The sequence below is a fragment of the Mus caroli genome, unplaced genomic scaffold (assembly GCF_978045245.1).
Source record: "Mus caroli unplaced genomic scaffold, Mus_caroli_1 scaffold_18, whole genome shotgun sequence".
NCBI classification, from domain to species: Eukaryota; Metazoa; Chordata; class Mammalia; order Rodentia; family Muridae; genus Mus; species Mus caroli.
In genome coordinates this window covers 57,798,960-57,815,267 of record NW_028227273.1, presented here as the reverse complement: position 1 = coordinate 57,815,267, position 16,308 = coordinate 57,798,960, and the positions used below count along the sequence as shown (strand labels likewise).

At 49.7% G+C, this 16,308-nt stretch overlaps 1 protein-coding gene across 2 annotated transcripts; it reads right to left on the bottom strand.

The window, feature by feature from the left end:
- Window positions 1-2,902: 2,902 nt before the first annotated feature.
- Window positions 2,903-15,635, bottom strand: Abcf1 (ATP binding cassette subfamily F member 1). 2 transcript variants are annotated; one of them, XM_021149108.3, is made up of 23 exons: window positions 15,461-15,635; window positions 11,045-11,091; window positions 10,252-10,332; window positions 10,038-10,167; window positions 9,881-9,918; window positions 9,692-9,802; window positions 9,448-9,519; window positions 9,256-9,363; window positions 8,053-8,151; window positions 7,761-7,883; window positions 7,109-7,295; window positions 6,882-7,021; window positions 6,648-6,796; window positions 6,181-6,264; window positions 5,935-6,059; window positions 5,503-5,787; window positions 5,295-5,369; window positions 5,135-5,205; window positions 4,357-4,389; window positions 4,105-4,273; window positions 3,874-3,938; window positions 3,708-3,780; window positions 2,903-3,614 (listed from the first exon to the last, which is right to left on the bottom strand). In XM_021149108.3, exons 1-23 carry the CDS (start codon window positions 15,618-15,620, stop codon window positions 3,448-3,450), a joined length of 2,592 nt encoding a protein of 863 aa, XP_021004767.2. In that variant the 5' UTR covers window positions 15,621-15,635; the 3' UTR covers window positions 2,903-3,447. The 2 variants fall into 2 exon arrangements, with proteins under 2 accessions (XP_021004767.2, XP_085689187.1); XM_085833061.1 differs by lacking the exon at window positions 15,461-15,635 and adding an exon at window positions 15,145-15,298.
- Between the last annotated feature and the right edge of the window lie 673 nt (window positions 15,636-16,308).

The window sequence follows — 16,308 nt, the reverse complement described above, 5'->3', positions numbered from 1 at the left end:
TATATGCCCTCTGTAAAGTTTCCAACCAACCACTCGCCCATCAGGGTGCTCCCATTTATATGCCCTCTGTAAAGTTTCCAACCAACCACTCACCCATCAGGGTGCTCCCATTTATATGCCCTCTGTAAAGTTTCCAGATCGCCAATTGTCACACAATCAAAAAAACTATCTACAGCTGTCAAAATTGTGTGCCTGCCCATTAGTGGAGGCAAACCCTAGTCAGCTGCTATGAAGCAGCCCCATATCCCCACACCTGTTATTAAAGCAGAAAATTATATATATATATATATATATATATATATATATATATATATATATATAATTTATTTTGTATACAGCGTTCTTTCTGCAGGCCAGAAGAGTGAAGGAGATTTCATTATAAATGGTTGTGAGTCACCATGTGGTTCTGAGAATTGAACTCAGGACCTTGGAAAGAGCAGGGAGTGCTCTTTAACTTTGAGCCATCTCTCCAGCCCTATTTTTTTTTTTTTTTTTTTTTTTTTTGGTTTTTTGAGACAGGGTTTCTCTGTACAGTCCTGGCCGTCCTGAAACTCACTTTGTAGACCAGGCTGGCCTCGAACTCAGAAATCTGCCTGCCTCTGCCTCCCAAGTGCTGGGATTAAAGGCGTGCGCCACCATGCCGGGCACTATTTGTTTTTTAACGAAACTAAAACTCCAAAATAACCTGTCACTACACATTAGAACAATGACTAAGACAAAATATTTTTATCTATGTGTATCCGTGTGGAGTTCTGTGCTCAAGGGCTGGTATCCTTGGATCCTCTGAAGCTGGAGCTACAGGCAAGTTTGAGCACCCAACATAGCCGCTGAGAACGTACATCTCCAGGAAGATCAGAAAGAATTCTTTACCACTGTGCTATCCCTTCAGCTCGTAACATTTTGATTTTCAAAAATGTAGAACAGGGCTGGAGAGATGGTTCAGTTAAGAGCACTGACTGCTCTTCTGAAGATCCTGAGTTCAAACCCCAGCAATGCATAGTGGCTCACAACCATTTGTAATGAGATCTGACACCCTCTTCTGGAGTGTCTGTAGACAGCTACAGTGTTATTATATATAAATCTTTAAAATATATATATCTTAAAAATGTGTATGAATGTGACTGTGTACATGCATGTCCTCTCACCCCCTTTATGTCTGATTGTTTTGTCAGGTGGTGGTGGTGCACACACATTTAATCCCAGCATGAAGAAGGCAGAGGCAGGTGGATCTCTGGGGCCGAGGCCAGCCTGAGTTCCAGAATAAACAGGGACACACAGAAAAACTGTCTGGGAAAAAAACAAACGGATTTGCTTTATGTGTATGAGTGTGTGTGTGTCTGCATGTATGAAAGTGTACTTACAAACAGCTGTGAGCTGGACCTGGAACCACTTGTGAGAACCACCTTCGAGTGCTGCAATGGGCCTACATGATCAAGGCTGGCTAGGCGTAATCAACTGAGCCTAGCCTGGACTACAGATTGCCTACTTTGCAAAATCAAAATCCCCATGATACTCATTTATAGGAAACATTTAGTTGTCTGCAGGTGTTTAAAATTCTGTTTGTAAAGCTGAGTGGGGGCAGGGCCACTGCACCCAGGCTGATAGATCTGTGAGCTGAAGGCCAAACTTGAAGTCCCAGGGTAGCCAGGCTCCCTTAGACTATCTCAACTGTAAAATGAGCTTATGAATCAAAGGTATGACTCTTAATAAAATTATATATTTTTTCCAGCCTCTGGGTGAACCATACTCTAGCCTTTTCTGTGTTCCATTCTTGTTTTTCTTTTTGAGGGACAAGTTCCCATCTGTGTTTGAACACGTAATTCTACATACACAAGTGTGTTCACTGGGGGAAACTGGTGGAGAATGGCAAGTGTTTGGCAAGTTCCAAGCTAGTTGGGCTTTGTTAGACTGTCCACACACACCCTTCGCATGCAAGTTTGTTTGCTTGTTTTTTGAGACAGGGTTTCTCTGAGCAGTCTTAGCTGTTTTGGAACTCAATGTGTAGGCCAGGTTGGTTTTGAACTCAAAGAGATCTGCATGCTTCTGCCTTCAGAGTGCTGGCACTTAACCACCAGGCTTCACAGGCATGCTCTTGATATCCACCAATTAACACCGCATAATTTCTGCATTCTCATCATGAGGGTGTGCAAACGTCAAGTGTACAATGTTGAACCCGGTGAGGGCTCCATGGTGGCCAGTTGTCATATCCCTTCAGAGAGGGGCAGCTCAACAGCCTGCTCACTGTATCCTACTTTTGATACGAATTTGTTATTTACTTTGGCAGGAAAATAATATTTCCTAACTGAATCTATATTCACCTTGGAAATGACATACTATTCTTTCTCCTCAGTAAGTCATACCTAACAGTTTCTGTCTGTCCCATCTTGCCCTTGTCTCCTTTGGTTCTAACACCTCAGTTCTGTAACAAAGCCCACCATGCTGTCCCCTTCAGGACCCCGCCGTAACTAGGGGCTTTAGGTGACATCTACAGTAGAAACCTCTCTGGTCCCATCTTCATGCTTTTTCTCTGTGAGGGATGATTCCCACCCAATGTCTGAGTGGATGAGTTGACTCTGCCAGCTGTGCAGTGATCTGCTCTATGTAGATCTCTGGGTACCAGATCTATGGAAGGGCTCTGTCTATTTTCTAAAGGCTTGCCTCAAACTCACTAGAGCCATTAAAACCCTCTCTACACCTCCAGGGTGTGAGTTATAGGTGTAACTCTATCCCAGCATGCTCTGTAGGTCTTACATCAGCAGACTGGGTTCCCATGCAAAGGGTGGAGTGCCATTTCATTCACAGGGTTGGTCTGGTGTCTTTCCCAACCATGAGGGCATAGTGGGGACAAGCACTGGCTGGGGAGGGACACAAAAAGCCCAGGAAGCACCCCACAGGCACATGGTTATCAGCACCCCACTCCTTTATTTCCTCCCCTGTAAAGGAGACTTCAGTCCTGGAGTTCTCCTTTCCTGCCCTCAAGTCCCCACGAGACAAGGGACCACAGGCACCAGATCTTTGGTGAGACAGTCCAGGTCTCAGACACTCGCCTCCAGCCCTGAGGTTCTGGCTGTTTGTGTCAGTGAGTCAGTAGTACCCTTCCAAAAGGAGGGACCAGGGTCAGTTCTGAGTGGCAAAGGTCTTGAGACAAGAGGCCACCTTAACTAGGCCTGAGGGGAACCCAGCACAGCAAAGGTCACCTCTGTCTGAAGAGAGACTGAGCCAGTGTGGGCAAGCCAGCTCAGTTACCTCAAGGGGAACAGTCCTTCATTGAGAAGGACACAATCCACACGGATGGATGCTCTCACACATCAAGGCAACACGCCACCTTCATGGCCTATGTGGCTGCTGCAGCTGTCAGCAGACACGGCAGGCTTCTAGGTGGATGAGGGGAGATGGCCTAGATTCCAGCCATAGGAGCTTGTTGCAGCAGGCTTCCAGGAGGGGAGCTCAATCCCGAGGACGGTTGACCATGACTTCACCCAGGGCCTCCAACACCTCTCGCTTATAGTCATCAAAGTCGCCGTCGATCTGACTGACACCCTGCTCCTCCACCACCCACAACTGGCAGTTGGTTTCTGTGATGAGGCGCGCATCGTGGCTGACAACGATCACAGCTTTGGAGGAAGAACAAATCAAGAAAGAGAGGGAGTCAGGAGTGGAAGAGGAAGAGGCCCAGCAGCTCCATCTGCCTCTGTCTGAGCACTTACCCCCCTTGTAGTCGTTGATGGCCTCTCCCAGGGCGTCAATGGACTCTATGTCCAAGTTATTGGTTGGTTCATCCTGTGGAGAAGGAAGAGGCCCATGGCAGAGCACTGTAGCAGCTGCGTTTGCAGCTCTGACCCACAAACCCTTCTCCTCTGACTGCCCACTCACCAAGATGAGGACATCAGGCTCCCGACAGGCCAGCTCTGCAAACACAACTCGGGCTTTCTGCCCACCTGTCACAAAAGGAACCATATGGAGACTCCTGTCACTCGCCTTGCAGAAGGCCAACCCTATGGATGTACTTGGGACATGGAGGCTCCCCATCTGTGCTGTAACCCCCTTCAGCTTCCAGGAACAGCTGATGAGGTCACCTCCTCAGGCACCCCAGAATGACAGTACCGGAGAGTTTGCAGATCTGGATGGTGTGGGCGTGGCTCTCCAGGCCAAAGCGGCCCAGGCACTTCCGGGCATCCTGGTAGGGCAGATTGAAGCTCCGCTGCAGGTACTCAGTGGGCGTCTCCTCCATGTGCAGCTGCTCTGCGTACTGCTGGTTAAAGAAGCCGATTTTCTGCCCAAGAGGAGAGGGGGGTGGTCAGTCAAGAGTCCTGCTTCCTGCCTGACCTCCAGCCTCAGTTCCCAAGGCCAGCTTACCAGCCGATGGTTCTTCCTCATTTCCCCGTTAGTCTGCAAGGACAAGCAAGAGTGAGAGCAGGATGGGAGGTGGAGGCCCAAAGCCCAGCTTCTCTTTTCCTTGTTTGGACACAGTCTCACTCTGCAGCCCAGGATGGCTGTGAATTCAAGGCCATCCTCCTGTCTCAGCCTCCCCAGTCCTGAGTTTATGAGTGGATGCTACTAGGCCTATCTCAAAATTTTCAAAGAGAACCAAATACTAGAGTTTCTCAGAGAGAAACAAACATCAGAACTGGGCTGGGAATAAATGGGTGCAAGAAAGGGAAACGGGTGCCTGGGGACGGGAGACTCTGAAGTGGGAGGGACGGAGGATAAAAGCTTCCCTTCCTTACAGGGCCTGCGAATGAAGCTGGGTGGGTGGCACAGGCCTGTCATCTCAGCTATTTAAGTAACTAAGAAAGGAAAGAGGGTGGCAAATTTGAGGTCACTCTGGATAATTTAGCAAGGCCTCATCTTAAAGTAAAACAAGAGGGATGATACAGCGTGTTAAAGGTTCAATCCCTAGAACTACAAACAACAAAAGCACAAGCCTACACTGGGGCACAAGTGCAAGAGCGGCAACAGGAAAACCCAGGGCTTCCAAGGCTGCCGGAAACCAGTGCACGTTTGTGACAGATGTACGAGAAAGGCCTGCCATTCGTCTCTGCACGTGCCCTCCAGCTTACACACAGTTTACAAGGACACACTGTCCCCTGGGCCACACCTGGACCTCCCCTCTCCTGTTCGCTTTAGGACTCACCGGTGTCAGCTTGCCAGTCAGCAGCAGGAGCAGTGTGCTCTTCCCCACACCATTGGGACCCACGATACAAACTGGAAGGAGGAGACCACTGGTTAGAGAAACCGCTTAAGTCCTGAGACTCATGCTCCACACCCAAGTCACCCAGGGCCAACCGACTCACTCCGGGAGTCCATGTCGATGCCGAAATCTAGATTCTTAAAAAGTGGCTTCTGCCCCTCGTAGCCAAACGTCACACCTGATAAAAACGAGCCATTCACAATTTTCTTGATTACCCCAAATGCCTGGCCTCCCAGGAAAGGGCTACAGCCTTGGCAGAGTGTAGGGTACCCAAGGGCACTGCTGTGCACTGGCAGCAAGCCGTCACTCACCGTGCAGGCCCAGCACAGGTGGGCTGAGAGGCGGGGGGTCTGGGAAGGTGAAGCGCACAGTGTACTCCTTGGGTCGCTTCAGGAGCTCAGGGGGCTCCTGAGACTCTTCATCCTGGTTTTTCCGTCGGCACTTCTGCTGTTTTCGAGTCAGGACTTCCTTTGTTTGCTTTTCTGCTTGCTTGGTGGACTTGCCCCCAGCCTTCAGCTCCTTCAGCTTCTTCTCCTGCTTCTCATACTGCTTTAGCAGCTCTTTCTGCTTCTGCTGGTACATCTTCTTGAAGGTCACTGGGATGGAACAACCAGGGACAGGTGAGTTGGGAAGAGAAGCTCTGCATGGAGGTCTTGGACAGAGAGCTCGCCACCATGCCCAGGGCCGGCTACTCTGGCTCCACCTTTGGGTCCTGTCTCCAACCTGTGAAAGAGCATGCTTACTGTAATTGCCCCTGTAGTAATGCAGCCGCTGAGTGTCCAGGTGGATGATATCAGTGCAAACGTCATCCAGGAAGCCCTGGTCGTGGGAGACAATCAGCAACGTCTTCCTCCAGCCCTGAAGGTAGCTGCAGTGGAGAGAGGGGGTGTGCGTGTGAGTGTCACAAGGCCGGGGAAGATGAGTCTAGGAAGTAGATAAGGGGACGGGGACAGGGAAAACGGCAGAGCGGGAGACTACGGGCAGCGCACTTATTGAGCCAGATGACGGCGTTGAGGTCCAGGTGGTTAGTGGGCTCGTCCAACATCAGCAGCGTTGGTTCCATGAACAGCGCCCTAAAGGAGTGCATGGAGTGTAAGGTTAGGGAAGGAAGATGCCTGTTCAGCAAACCCAGAGCACAGTGACAACAGTCTGTTAGAGAGGGGTCAAAACGGAGAATGGCCCAAGTTCTCACAGTGCACACAGTAAAGGAGGTTTAAAGTTGGCCTCAAGGGGCTGGAGAGAGGGCTCAGCAGTTAAGAGCACTGACTGTTCTTCCAGAGGTCCTGAGTTCAATTCCCAGCAACCATATGGTGGCTCACAACCATCTCTAATGGGATCTGATGTTCTTTTCTGGTGTGTCTGAAGACAACTACAATGACCTCAAACCTGCTCACTATGCAGGCCTTGGAAGAATGGGAAGAAAGGGGCTGGTCAGAAGCTGGGAGGCAGGGCCTACCTGGCCAGGGAGACACGCATTCTCCAACCCCCAGAGAACTTCTGTGTGGGCCGATTCTGCATCTCAGGGTCGAAGCCCAAGCCAGCCAGGATCCGCCGTGCCTTGGCCTCTGCAGCTGCTGCCCCGGTAGCTCGCAGTTCCTCATACACCTGGGAGGAGGGAGAAGAGGACACATGTCCAAGGGTCCACAGACCCGCAAGGCCTACCTTGTGTCCCCTGCGCCATCTCCTCTACCTTTTCTAGTTTCTCAGCAGCAGTGTCATCCCCCTGCTCCAGCTGTCCCTGAAGCCGTCTCTCCTCCTCTAGTAACCTCAGTCGCTTGGTGTCTGCACGAAGGACAGCTTGCACGGCTGGTGTTTCATCAGCCACCACCTCTGCAGGAGTGGGAAGGCTGGGTGTCAATGCCAGTCCCGCCCGTCCTCGGTCATCCTCCCGGCTTGCTTTCCCACTCCCAGCCTCACCCTGCTCGCACAGCAGCACGTCAATGTTAGGAGGGATGCTCAGGGCACGGTTGGCAATGTGCTTCAGAAGTGTGGTTTTGCCTTTGCCGTTGGGTCCCACCAGCCCATAGCGGCGGCCGGCTACTATGTACAGATCAGCATTGACGAACAGCTCCTTACCGTGGGCGGAGATGCTGAACTTTTCCAACTGCAGCCAAAAGAAAGGATGAACACGGGGGCACACAAACACGTGAGAAGTCTCCCCCCCCCCCCAGTACCACAGCAGGGGTCCTGCTGTTTCTATCGGCTTTTCTGTCACTTTGCTCAGTCTGGCTGAACCATTTCTTTTTCTTTTTTCCTTTTAGATTTATTTCTTTATGTATGTGAGTACACTATAGCTGTAGAGAATTGAATTTTAGGACCTCTGCTTGCTCTGGTTGACCCCGCTTGCTGTAGCTGTCTTCAGACACACCAGAAGAGGGTGTCAGGTCTCATTATGGGTGGTTGTGAGTCACCACGTGGTTGCTGGGATTTGAACTCAGGACCTTCGGAAGAGCAGTCAGTGCTCTTACCCGTTGAGCCATTTCGCCAGCCTGCTGAATCTTTTCTTTAGTCATTCATCCCTCACAGGCCTGCTCAAGTGCTAAGTGGGGCAAGGGCCCTCAGATCTCACCTTGATGTCAGATGCATTTTCTAACATTGCCTGGCGGGAAGACACCTCTGCCTGGGACACAGAGAAGTCGTTTTCTGCAGCATTAGCTGCTTTTAATGATTCCACCTGTCGTTCATAATCCATCTGAGGAGGGAAAGGACACTCAGTGTCATAACATAGTAGCTTCAGAATGTCAGAGCTGAAGGTCGTAAATCCCTCTGTCTTTCCACTACTCCACTTCAAGCAGCCCCCAAAGCTCTTCTCAGATCCTGGGGCCTTACAAACCACAGGAACTGTAAGAACTGTGGCTTACCTGTTTCTTTAGCTTTTTCTTTTCCTTTTTGCTAAGGTTGGCATAGGGATCATTTGCCTTCAAGTCTCCTTCTTTCTCTTCCTTCTCTTCCCCTGAGCCCTGTGAGAACAAGTGGTGGTAAGCAAACAAAAGCAGCAGCAAGAACAGGACTACAGATTTAAGTCTACAGACTGACTTCCAAGTCAGCTAGGAACATACAGAGAAATCTTGGCTCTGACCCTCCACCCTGTGTTTCTCTGTGTAACAGTCCTGGCTGTCCTCACACTTGGCTTTGTAGACCAGGCTGGCCTCAAACTAACAAAGATCTACCTGCCTCTGACTTCCAAGTGCTAGGATGAGAAATGTCTTGAAAAACCAAACAAAAAACAACAAAACAATCAAACACCAAAACAAAAACAGTAACAACAACAATAACAAAAATAACCAAACCAAAACTCAACCACCACCACCACCACCACCACCACCACCACCACCACCGTCAGATTCCTAGCATCCCACTAAGGCAGGAAGCTGTCTTCCCCACCCAATCTGGAGATGGCTTATCCCAAAGTCTCCATCTAATGTTTATCCCAAGGCACTGGTGTGCATGCAGCCCTTAATCAATCTCTGTCATCAGGAACCACTGGTGTGAAATGCTCGGCAGGCTAACGAAGGAAAAGCTTGTAACTTCTAAGACAGTGTAAGCGAAAGGAAGCAACTGAGTTTCTTCTGTCACTAATGTGCAAAAAAACCAAACCAAACCAAACCAAATAAAAAAGATGGTCTAGCGTGCAGACTGAGGTAGCCAGCAAGAACTAAGACTAGAAATGCTTGAAATGTTGAGAAACAGAGAGAGACTGAAGACCAGGAACATCGTTAAGATTGTTCTAGACCACAGTGCAGTGAATAGTGAATGGTCACAGCCAGCACCAACACCATCAGGATGAACTCCATCCAAGCCCCACCTCTTCCATCTGGCATGGTGGTTCCAGTGACCCGACACCTGACTTCATGTGGCTCATGAGATAAGATGTTATAGTTCCAAAGAGTTGTAAAACATAAGACAGAGACATGAAGCTCAAAGTCCTGGAACTCAGCAGTAGATAGATCAGGCTGGCTTCAAGCTCAGAGATCCCCTTCATTTGTCCCCACTATGGTGGATGTGTGATTCTTGCTCCAGTCAGCAGGAGCTTCCCCCGCCCCGCCCCAGCAGTGTGCACACACCTGCTCAGCCTCCTTTTTGTCTCTGTCCTTCCCTTGCTGAGGAGGCTCCTTTTCTTTAGCTGTGTCCTCCTCATCTTCCCCTTCACTGTCTGCAGCAGCAGGTTTACTCTGAGGCAGCAAGGAGAAGACAGGCCTGATGGAAGGCTGGCTCCCTGAGGAGCAGTCATCACCACCTGCAGGGCCCCCTCTCACCTTGGCTTTCCCTTTTGATTTCTCCTCCTTTCCCTTTTTACTCCTGAGCCCAGGAGGCTCCTCAGCCACGGCCTGCAGGAGACACAGACAGATGGTTTGGATTTGGAGTTTAAATCTCTGAAGAGTCACAGAAGGCTTTAGAGAGATGCGGGCTGCTGGCATGAACAGGAGAGTTAGGACAGGCGGTTTAGGGGCCGGAAAGTGGTACCCCGTGAGGAGGCAGCGTGGCAGAGCCACCACTCACTTTATTGATGCGATTCTTCTCTGGCTTGGCGGGCTTGAGAACACGCTTTTCTTCCTCCTCTTCCTCCTCCTCACTGTCATCCTGAATCAGGGCTTCAAAAACATTCCCACCCTACAGGAAAAGGGCCTACAAGTCAGTGGGGTGGCTCTGGTTGCCTCTGGGGTCTTTGCTTCCTTGCTGATAGCTCACCTTGGCCTTCTTCCGTCCTCGGGGTATGGGGGCGGGCACTGAAATGATAGGGGAGAGGAGGGGGTCAAGAAAACACCTGGCTCCTTCACTGGCGGCTGGAGGCCTTACTCCCCACTGACCATGGGCTGCAGCTGCCCTTGGCCCTCAGTTCCCTTACCCTCATCTTCCTCATCACTGGCTGGCACAGACAGCTGCTTAAGTCGCTCCATGAGCACTCTCTCATCACTATCATCGTCCACATCCTTCTTCCGACGGCCTTTCCTGGTGTCGCGCTTTTTCTTCTGTTGCTGAAACAACAGTGCGAGTGCTGAGAGGGGCTGAGAGCGGCTGAGAGGTCTGGGATTCCTGGGATATGAGGCCCACAGGGATACCTGCTGTTGCTGCTCCTTCTCCTTCTGCAATTTTTCCTCTTCCCCAGCTTGTCTGTCCTCTACTGCCAGCTCTTCAAAGAACTATAAAGGGATAAGACACAGGTGAGGGCTCTAAGGCTGTCGGCCATCTGCACACAGCTGTCACTGCCCCATTTCCTCTCTCTAAAAAGCGGCTGTGGTCATTTTATTATTTCATTTCCTACTCGTGGATCCTGCTCAAAGAAATAGCTCCCACGAACCACTGGCTTCCACTTTCACACACCGGATGACTGACATGTGCATGCCTGTCCCTCCACAGCTGTGAGCCAGCCCATGGATGCTTCTCAACCTCCAAGCTGTAAGAAAGCACTATTTGGCTGGGCGGTGGTGGCGCATGCCTTTAATCCCAGCACTTGGGAGGCAGAGGCAGGCAGATTTTTGAGTTCAAGGCCAGCCCAGGACAGCCAGGCTATGCAGAGATACCCTATCTTACAAAACTAAAAAAAAAAGCACTATTTGCTCTTTTCAATTTTTTTTTCTTTGAGACAGGGTTTCTCTGCGTAGCTCAGGCTGACCCAGAACTCAGATATGCCTTGCCTCTGCCTCCTGAGTGAATGGGGAGATTAAAGGTTCACATGACAGCTTGGCTCTCTGAATTTTTACCTTTGTTAATTCTTTGATACCCAGTGCCACACATAGTACACCCCACAAGCCCCTTCTCCTAGCAAGGTCTCCCCTCTTCAGGTCTCACTTGTCCATTTACACTGCCTGGGAACACCCAGGGGCGTTACTCTTCCCGGACTCATTTTCTCACCGTCTTTTTGGTCTTCTTGTCCTTTTTTCCTTTCTTCACTACTTTGTCTGGAAGGTTAAACAGACATTACAACATTAGTTTCTTACAAATGTCCAAGCTGGGCGGTGGTGGCGCATGCCTTTAATCCCAGCACTTGGGAGGCAGAGGCAGGCAGATTTCTGAGTTCGAGTCCAGCCTGGTCTACAAAGTGAGTTCCAGGACAGCCAGGGCTACAAAGAGAAACCCTGTGTGGAAAAACCAAAAAACCAAAAAAAAAAAAAAAAAAAAAAAAGTCCAGCAGCCTGAGCTTCCTGCAGAGCTCCAGTTAGCTCTACCAGGAAGAGCTATTCTTCATCACCACTGACTGGTCTTTCAGAGATCATTATTTCTTCTTCCATCTGTTCATCTACACACCTACTATTTTTTTTTTCCTTTCTTTTTGTATTTTCAACTGTGTAGCCTTGGCTGTCCTGGAACTATCTCTATAGACCTGGATGGCCTAAAACTCAGAGATCAGCCTCTACTGGAGTGCTGACATGTAACCACCTGGCTCCAAATGCCTATTTACTTAAAACATTTTTTTCGATATATTTATTTTATAAGAGTGAGAGTGCTTTGCCTGTAGGCGTATATGCATATTATGTGTCTGCCATCCTGCCTAAATGGACTTACAGATAAGCTACCAGGTGGGTGCTCAAGATGAACTTGGTCCTCTGCAAGAATGGCAAGTGCTGTTACCACTGAGCCGTCTCTCTGGGCCCTACGGACACCCATTTACTAACCAGACACTAGGTGTCCGAAAACGTGTGCACTGGGGATGCAAACAGCTAAGAACTGTGGTTTCCTCTGATGCTTGTAGGAGGACAGATCTTTACAGAGCAAAGGCCTCAAACTTCACTTAAAGAAAAGGCATATTTGGTGGGGAGGGAAGAAGCCGGCCTCAAGCCTAGTGCTTTGTGGAGGTGCCAGTAAGGGGACAGTAAGTCTGTTGGTATGATCTGATCTTTTGTACCCTCAAGTCTTGCATCCATTTAGAGTGGAGCAAGGGTAAGAAGGACACCAGTGGAAAGTCTTAAAAGAGATTGTTACAATGTTTCTATAGTGGAAAGAGGAGGGGCAACAGCAGAACCCAAGGGTGGAGAGGAACATGGATTTTTTTTTTTTAAGATGTATTTATTATTATATCTAAGTACACTGTAGTTGTCTTCAGACACACCAGAAGAGGGCGTCAGATCTCACTACAGATGGTTGTGAGCCACCATGTGGTTGCTGGGAATTGAACTCAGGACCTTCAGAAGAGCAGTCGATGCTCTTAACCACTGAGCCATCTCTCCAGCTTGGAAGTCGGATTCTAAAGAGACATTCAGTACTTCTCTATAGGAATTGAGCCAGGGCTCTAATATCTATTTTGGAAACAAAACAAAACAAAAAGTAAGTAACCCACCACCACCACTACCACCAAAAAACCAAGAACAAACAAAAGTCACCTGTGTTCTCCATGATCTTCACGAAAATTAGCACAATCAGAACACACGTCTCATTTGCGTGGCTGCTGGATCAGGGCTTCACACAGCAGGCAGCCAGCCAGTCGCAGCTGAACCCATACCCTCAGTCCTTTATCTTCACCTTTCATTTTGAGGCAATCTCTCTAAGTTGCCCAAGCTGGCCTTGAACTTGTAATCCTTCCTGCTTTAGCCTCCCATACTTGGAATCCAGGTCTGAGCTAGCAGGTCTGACTTGTATTCAGATATGTCAGCTGTTCTCTGGGCAGCTCACTGTGTAGATCAGGCTGGCTTTGAATTCAGAGATATCCTTGCCTCTGCCACCCGAAGCCTGGAATTAAAGGCCTGAGCCATCATGGCTGACCTCATACCTCCATCCCTTAAATTCCTTCTGTCAAATCCTCTGATCCACCTGACCCTGAGGTAAGGAAATGCCTGTGCACAAGTCAGTTGTGAGACGTGTCATCATGGGGTTAGCAGGACCAGAGCTATGCTACTCGGCTCCTCTTCCAATCTCCTTTAGCACCTTCCTGAAGCTGTCCTGAGTGGCAAAGACAACACTTTAACATTACCACTCCTCACCATATTTGTAATCTGGATAACAAGGAGGTCGAAGGAGAAAAGAGTTTGAACCCTGCCTGGATAGTTTAATGAAACCTTGTCTCAAAATAAACAGCCAAGGATGAGTCTACATGGACCAGTTCAAAGCCATTCTCCACTTTATATAACTGGGCATTGTGGCTCAAGTCTGTAATGCCAACACTTTAAGGCTCAGGCTAAAGCAATACATGTTCAAGGCCATCCCTAGCTATACATGAGTTCAAAGCCAGCCTGGGCTACATTGGACCTTGTATTAAAATAAAACTAAAAAACCTCTAAGCTATGTTTATAAGGTGTATATGAAGCAAAAGTGTATTTTATGTTTAGATTTGCATCCCATCGCTTAGGCAGCTTACTGCATACATGCCAACCCTGAACACTCAGGAGGTCCAGCAATCTGGTCTGGATATCACTTAACAAACAAAGGAGCGAACAAACAACTCAGTCAGCACTCTCTAGAACTTTGTATCTCCAACCACACTCATCTACATCTTTATGTCAAGTCTCTTCTCTCACCAGAGACAGTTAACAATGTGTTCTTGTCACCTCCAACTCAGCCTTCAAGACACACTGGGCTGGAAAGAGAACTGACTACAAAGTTGTCTACTGACTTCCCATCCACACCTGCTCCAAGGCATGCTCCTCCCTCAAGAAAGCACAGGGGCTGGAGAGATGGCTCATCACTTTAGAGCATCACTTGCTGCTCTCTCAGAGGGCCCGGGCTTGATTTCAAGCACTCACATGACGGCTTACAACCACTTGTGACAGCAGTGTCAGGGGATCAGATGCCCTCCACTGACAAGGCACGCACATGGTACACTTATATACATGCAAGCAATACATTCATACACATAAAAAAATAATTTTTGCATATTTTCCACCTTACAGTCCAACACTACTCTCTCTTTTTTTATTTTTATTTTCAGGGCTGGAGAGATGGCTCAGTAGTTAAGAGCACTGGCTGCTCTTCCAGAGGACCTGGGTTCCAATCCTAGCTAACAAGGCTCTCTGAAACTCCAGTTCCAGGATACCCAACGCCCTCTTCTGGCTTTCAAAGGCACTGCATGTGTGCAGTACAAAGGCAAAGCACCCATACACATAAAATACTAATTTTTTGTTTGTTTGTTTTTTATCCAGCTAGGAATGTTGGTGCACATCTGTAACACCAACATTCAATTGGCAGATGCACATGGATCTCTATGAGTTCCAGGCCAGCCTGATCTACATAGTGAGTCCCAGACTAGTCAGGCTACATAGTGAAATCCCACCTCAAAGAACAAAACAACTTTTAATTAAAGGTATTTCTCAAGCACTACTACCTACTAATGGTCCACTGCCCACTCTCTTTTTTTGTTTTGTTTTCTTTTTCGAGATAGGGTTTCTCTGTGTAGCCCTGGCTGTCCTGGAACTCAGAAATCTGCCTGCCTCTGCCTTCCAAGTGCTGGGATTAAAGGCGTGCACCACTGCCCAGCTCACTACCCATTCCTTAAACTGCACTTTGATTAATGAGTGGCATCCTTCTTTACCCTTTTATCTGCCCAGTCTCTAGTTCTGCCCCAGGCACTTGACAGCGACTCTTCGGTCTTCACTTCCTCACTATTTTTTTGACACTTCTTACAAAAGTCACTGCCAGAGCCTGGTGTTCCTAAGTCTATCCTGGCACACACCTTTAATCCCAGCACCTAGGAAGCAGAGGCAAGCAGATTTCTGTGCCTTGGAGGGTAGCATGGTCTACTGAGTGAGTTCTGGGACAGCTAGGGCTATGTAGAGCGATCTTGTCTTCTTCGAGGCAGGGCTTCTCTGTGTAGCCCTCGCTGTCAGGGAACAGCCCTGTAGACCAGGCTGGCCTCGAACTCACATAGATCCGCCTTCCTCGGCTTCCAGATGCTGGAATCAAAGGCGTGTGCCCCCAAAGCTTGGCTGAGAGACCGTCTTTTAAAAAGAGACCTTTATCCCACGCCCACATCGCACGAGTATTAAAGTAAACCCTGATCCTAGCCCTTGACACAAAGTTAGCACCTGGTGCAGTCCAGCGGGACCGAGTCTTTGGAGTCCACGAAGGAGCTGTTCTCTGGGAGGGAGGCAAGTGCAGTTAGAAGCGCCCCACACGATTCAAGGCACGCTCCCTCACCGCGGTAGGAAAGAAGTCAACAATTCTAGCTCCTGTCCTGCGGTCCCCTCCCTCGGTGACATATGGTCTTCCCGTCTCCTGTCCGCCTCCCGGGGCTCTAGGACGGCCCGGGGCACGCGGCCTCTGCCCCGGCGCACATGCGCAGGACCCACGCTCCATGGAGGCCGCTGCTGGCCCCGCCATTCCTGCCTCCTCCCCACTCACCCGCGGGGCTCGTGCCCTCGCCGTCCCCGATCCACTCGGGCTCGGGCGGCTGCTGCTTGGGACCCTTCGGCATCGCGGCGGCAGTTAAGAGTCCTCCAGCGGCGCCCGGCGCCGTTTCCGCTTCCGGCGGTGTGGGTCGGCCAGTGGGCGGGCTCTCCATGTAGCCTCCGCCCCGCCCCGCGGAGGGTCTGGTGCGCAGACGCCTGGGGCTAGGGGGCGGGGCGGCACTGCGGCCTTGGGGGTGTGGCTGGAGACGTCATGTACTTGCCTGGAGTGGGCAGCGCGTTATGACGGTCCCCACGCCTAAGCAGCTAATGCTGCGACGCGGTGACACTCAAAGAAGGACATGGTAATTTCCAGGTAGGCAGAAGTAGACATCTGATTGTGTCACCCTAGCTGGTGTATGGAACTCGCTGTGTAGCTGAGGCTGACCTCCAGCCCAGAGACGCGTTTGCCTTTGGCTCTGGAGTGCTGAGTTTTGTTTTGTTTTCCAGACAGGGTTTCTCTGTGTAGCACTGGCTGGCCTCTAACTCAGAAATCCGCCTGCCTCTGCCTCCCAAGTGCTGGGATTAATAAGGTGTGCGCCACTACTGCCTGGTAGGAGTGCTGAGGTTTGTCTCCACACCCTGTTCTGAATCCTTTTTGTTGTTTAACCTGGGACTCACTGTGTAGTTCTTGGCTGCTCTGAAACTCACAATGTAGACTCGGTTGGCTTGGAACTCCTAGAATTCCGCCTGCTTCTCTGCCTCTGGGAGAGCCAGGATTACAGGTCTGTACTATTATGCCTGACTGGCCACTTTATTTAAAACAGTACACCTCTTCAGTCATTCTTCACTACTTTCTATCCT

Bases quoted from the DNA above. Each gene is read 5' to 3' on its own strand.
- Abcf1 (XM_021149108.3), bottom strand. From the start codon at position 15,620: ATGGAGAGCCCGCCCACTGGCCGACCCACACCGCCGGAAGCGGAAACG. The intron at 10,168-10,251 runs GTATCCCTGTGG...CTGTTGTTTCAG, and splicing joins AGAAGGAGCAGCAACAGCAG to CAACAGAAGAAAAAGCGCGA. The intron at 3,781-3,873 runs GTGAGTGGGCAG...CCTTCTCCACAG, and splicing joins AGCCTGATGTCCTCATCTTG to GATGAACCAACCAATAACTT.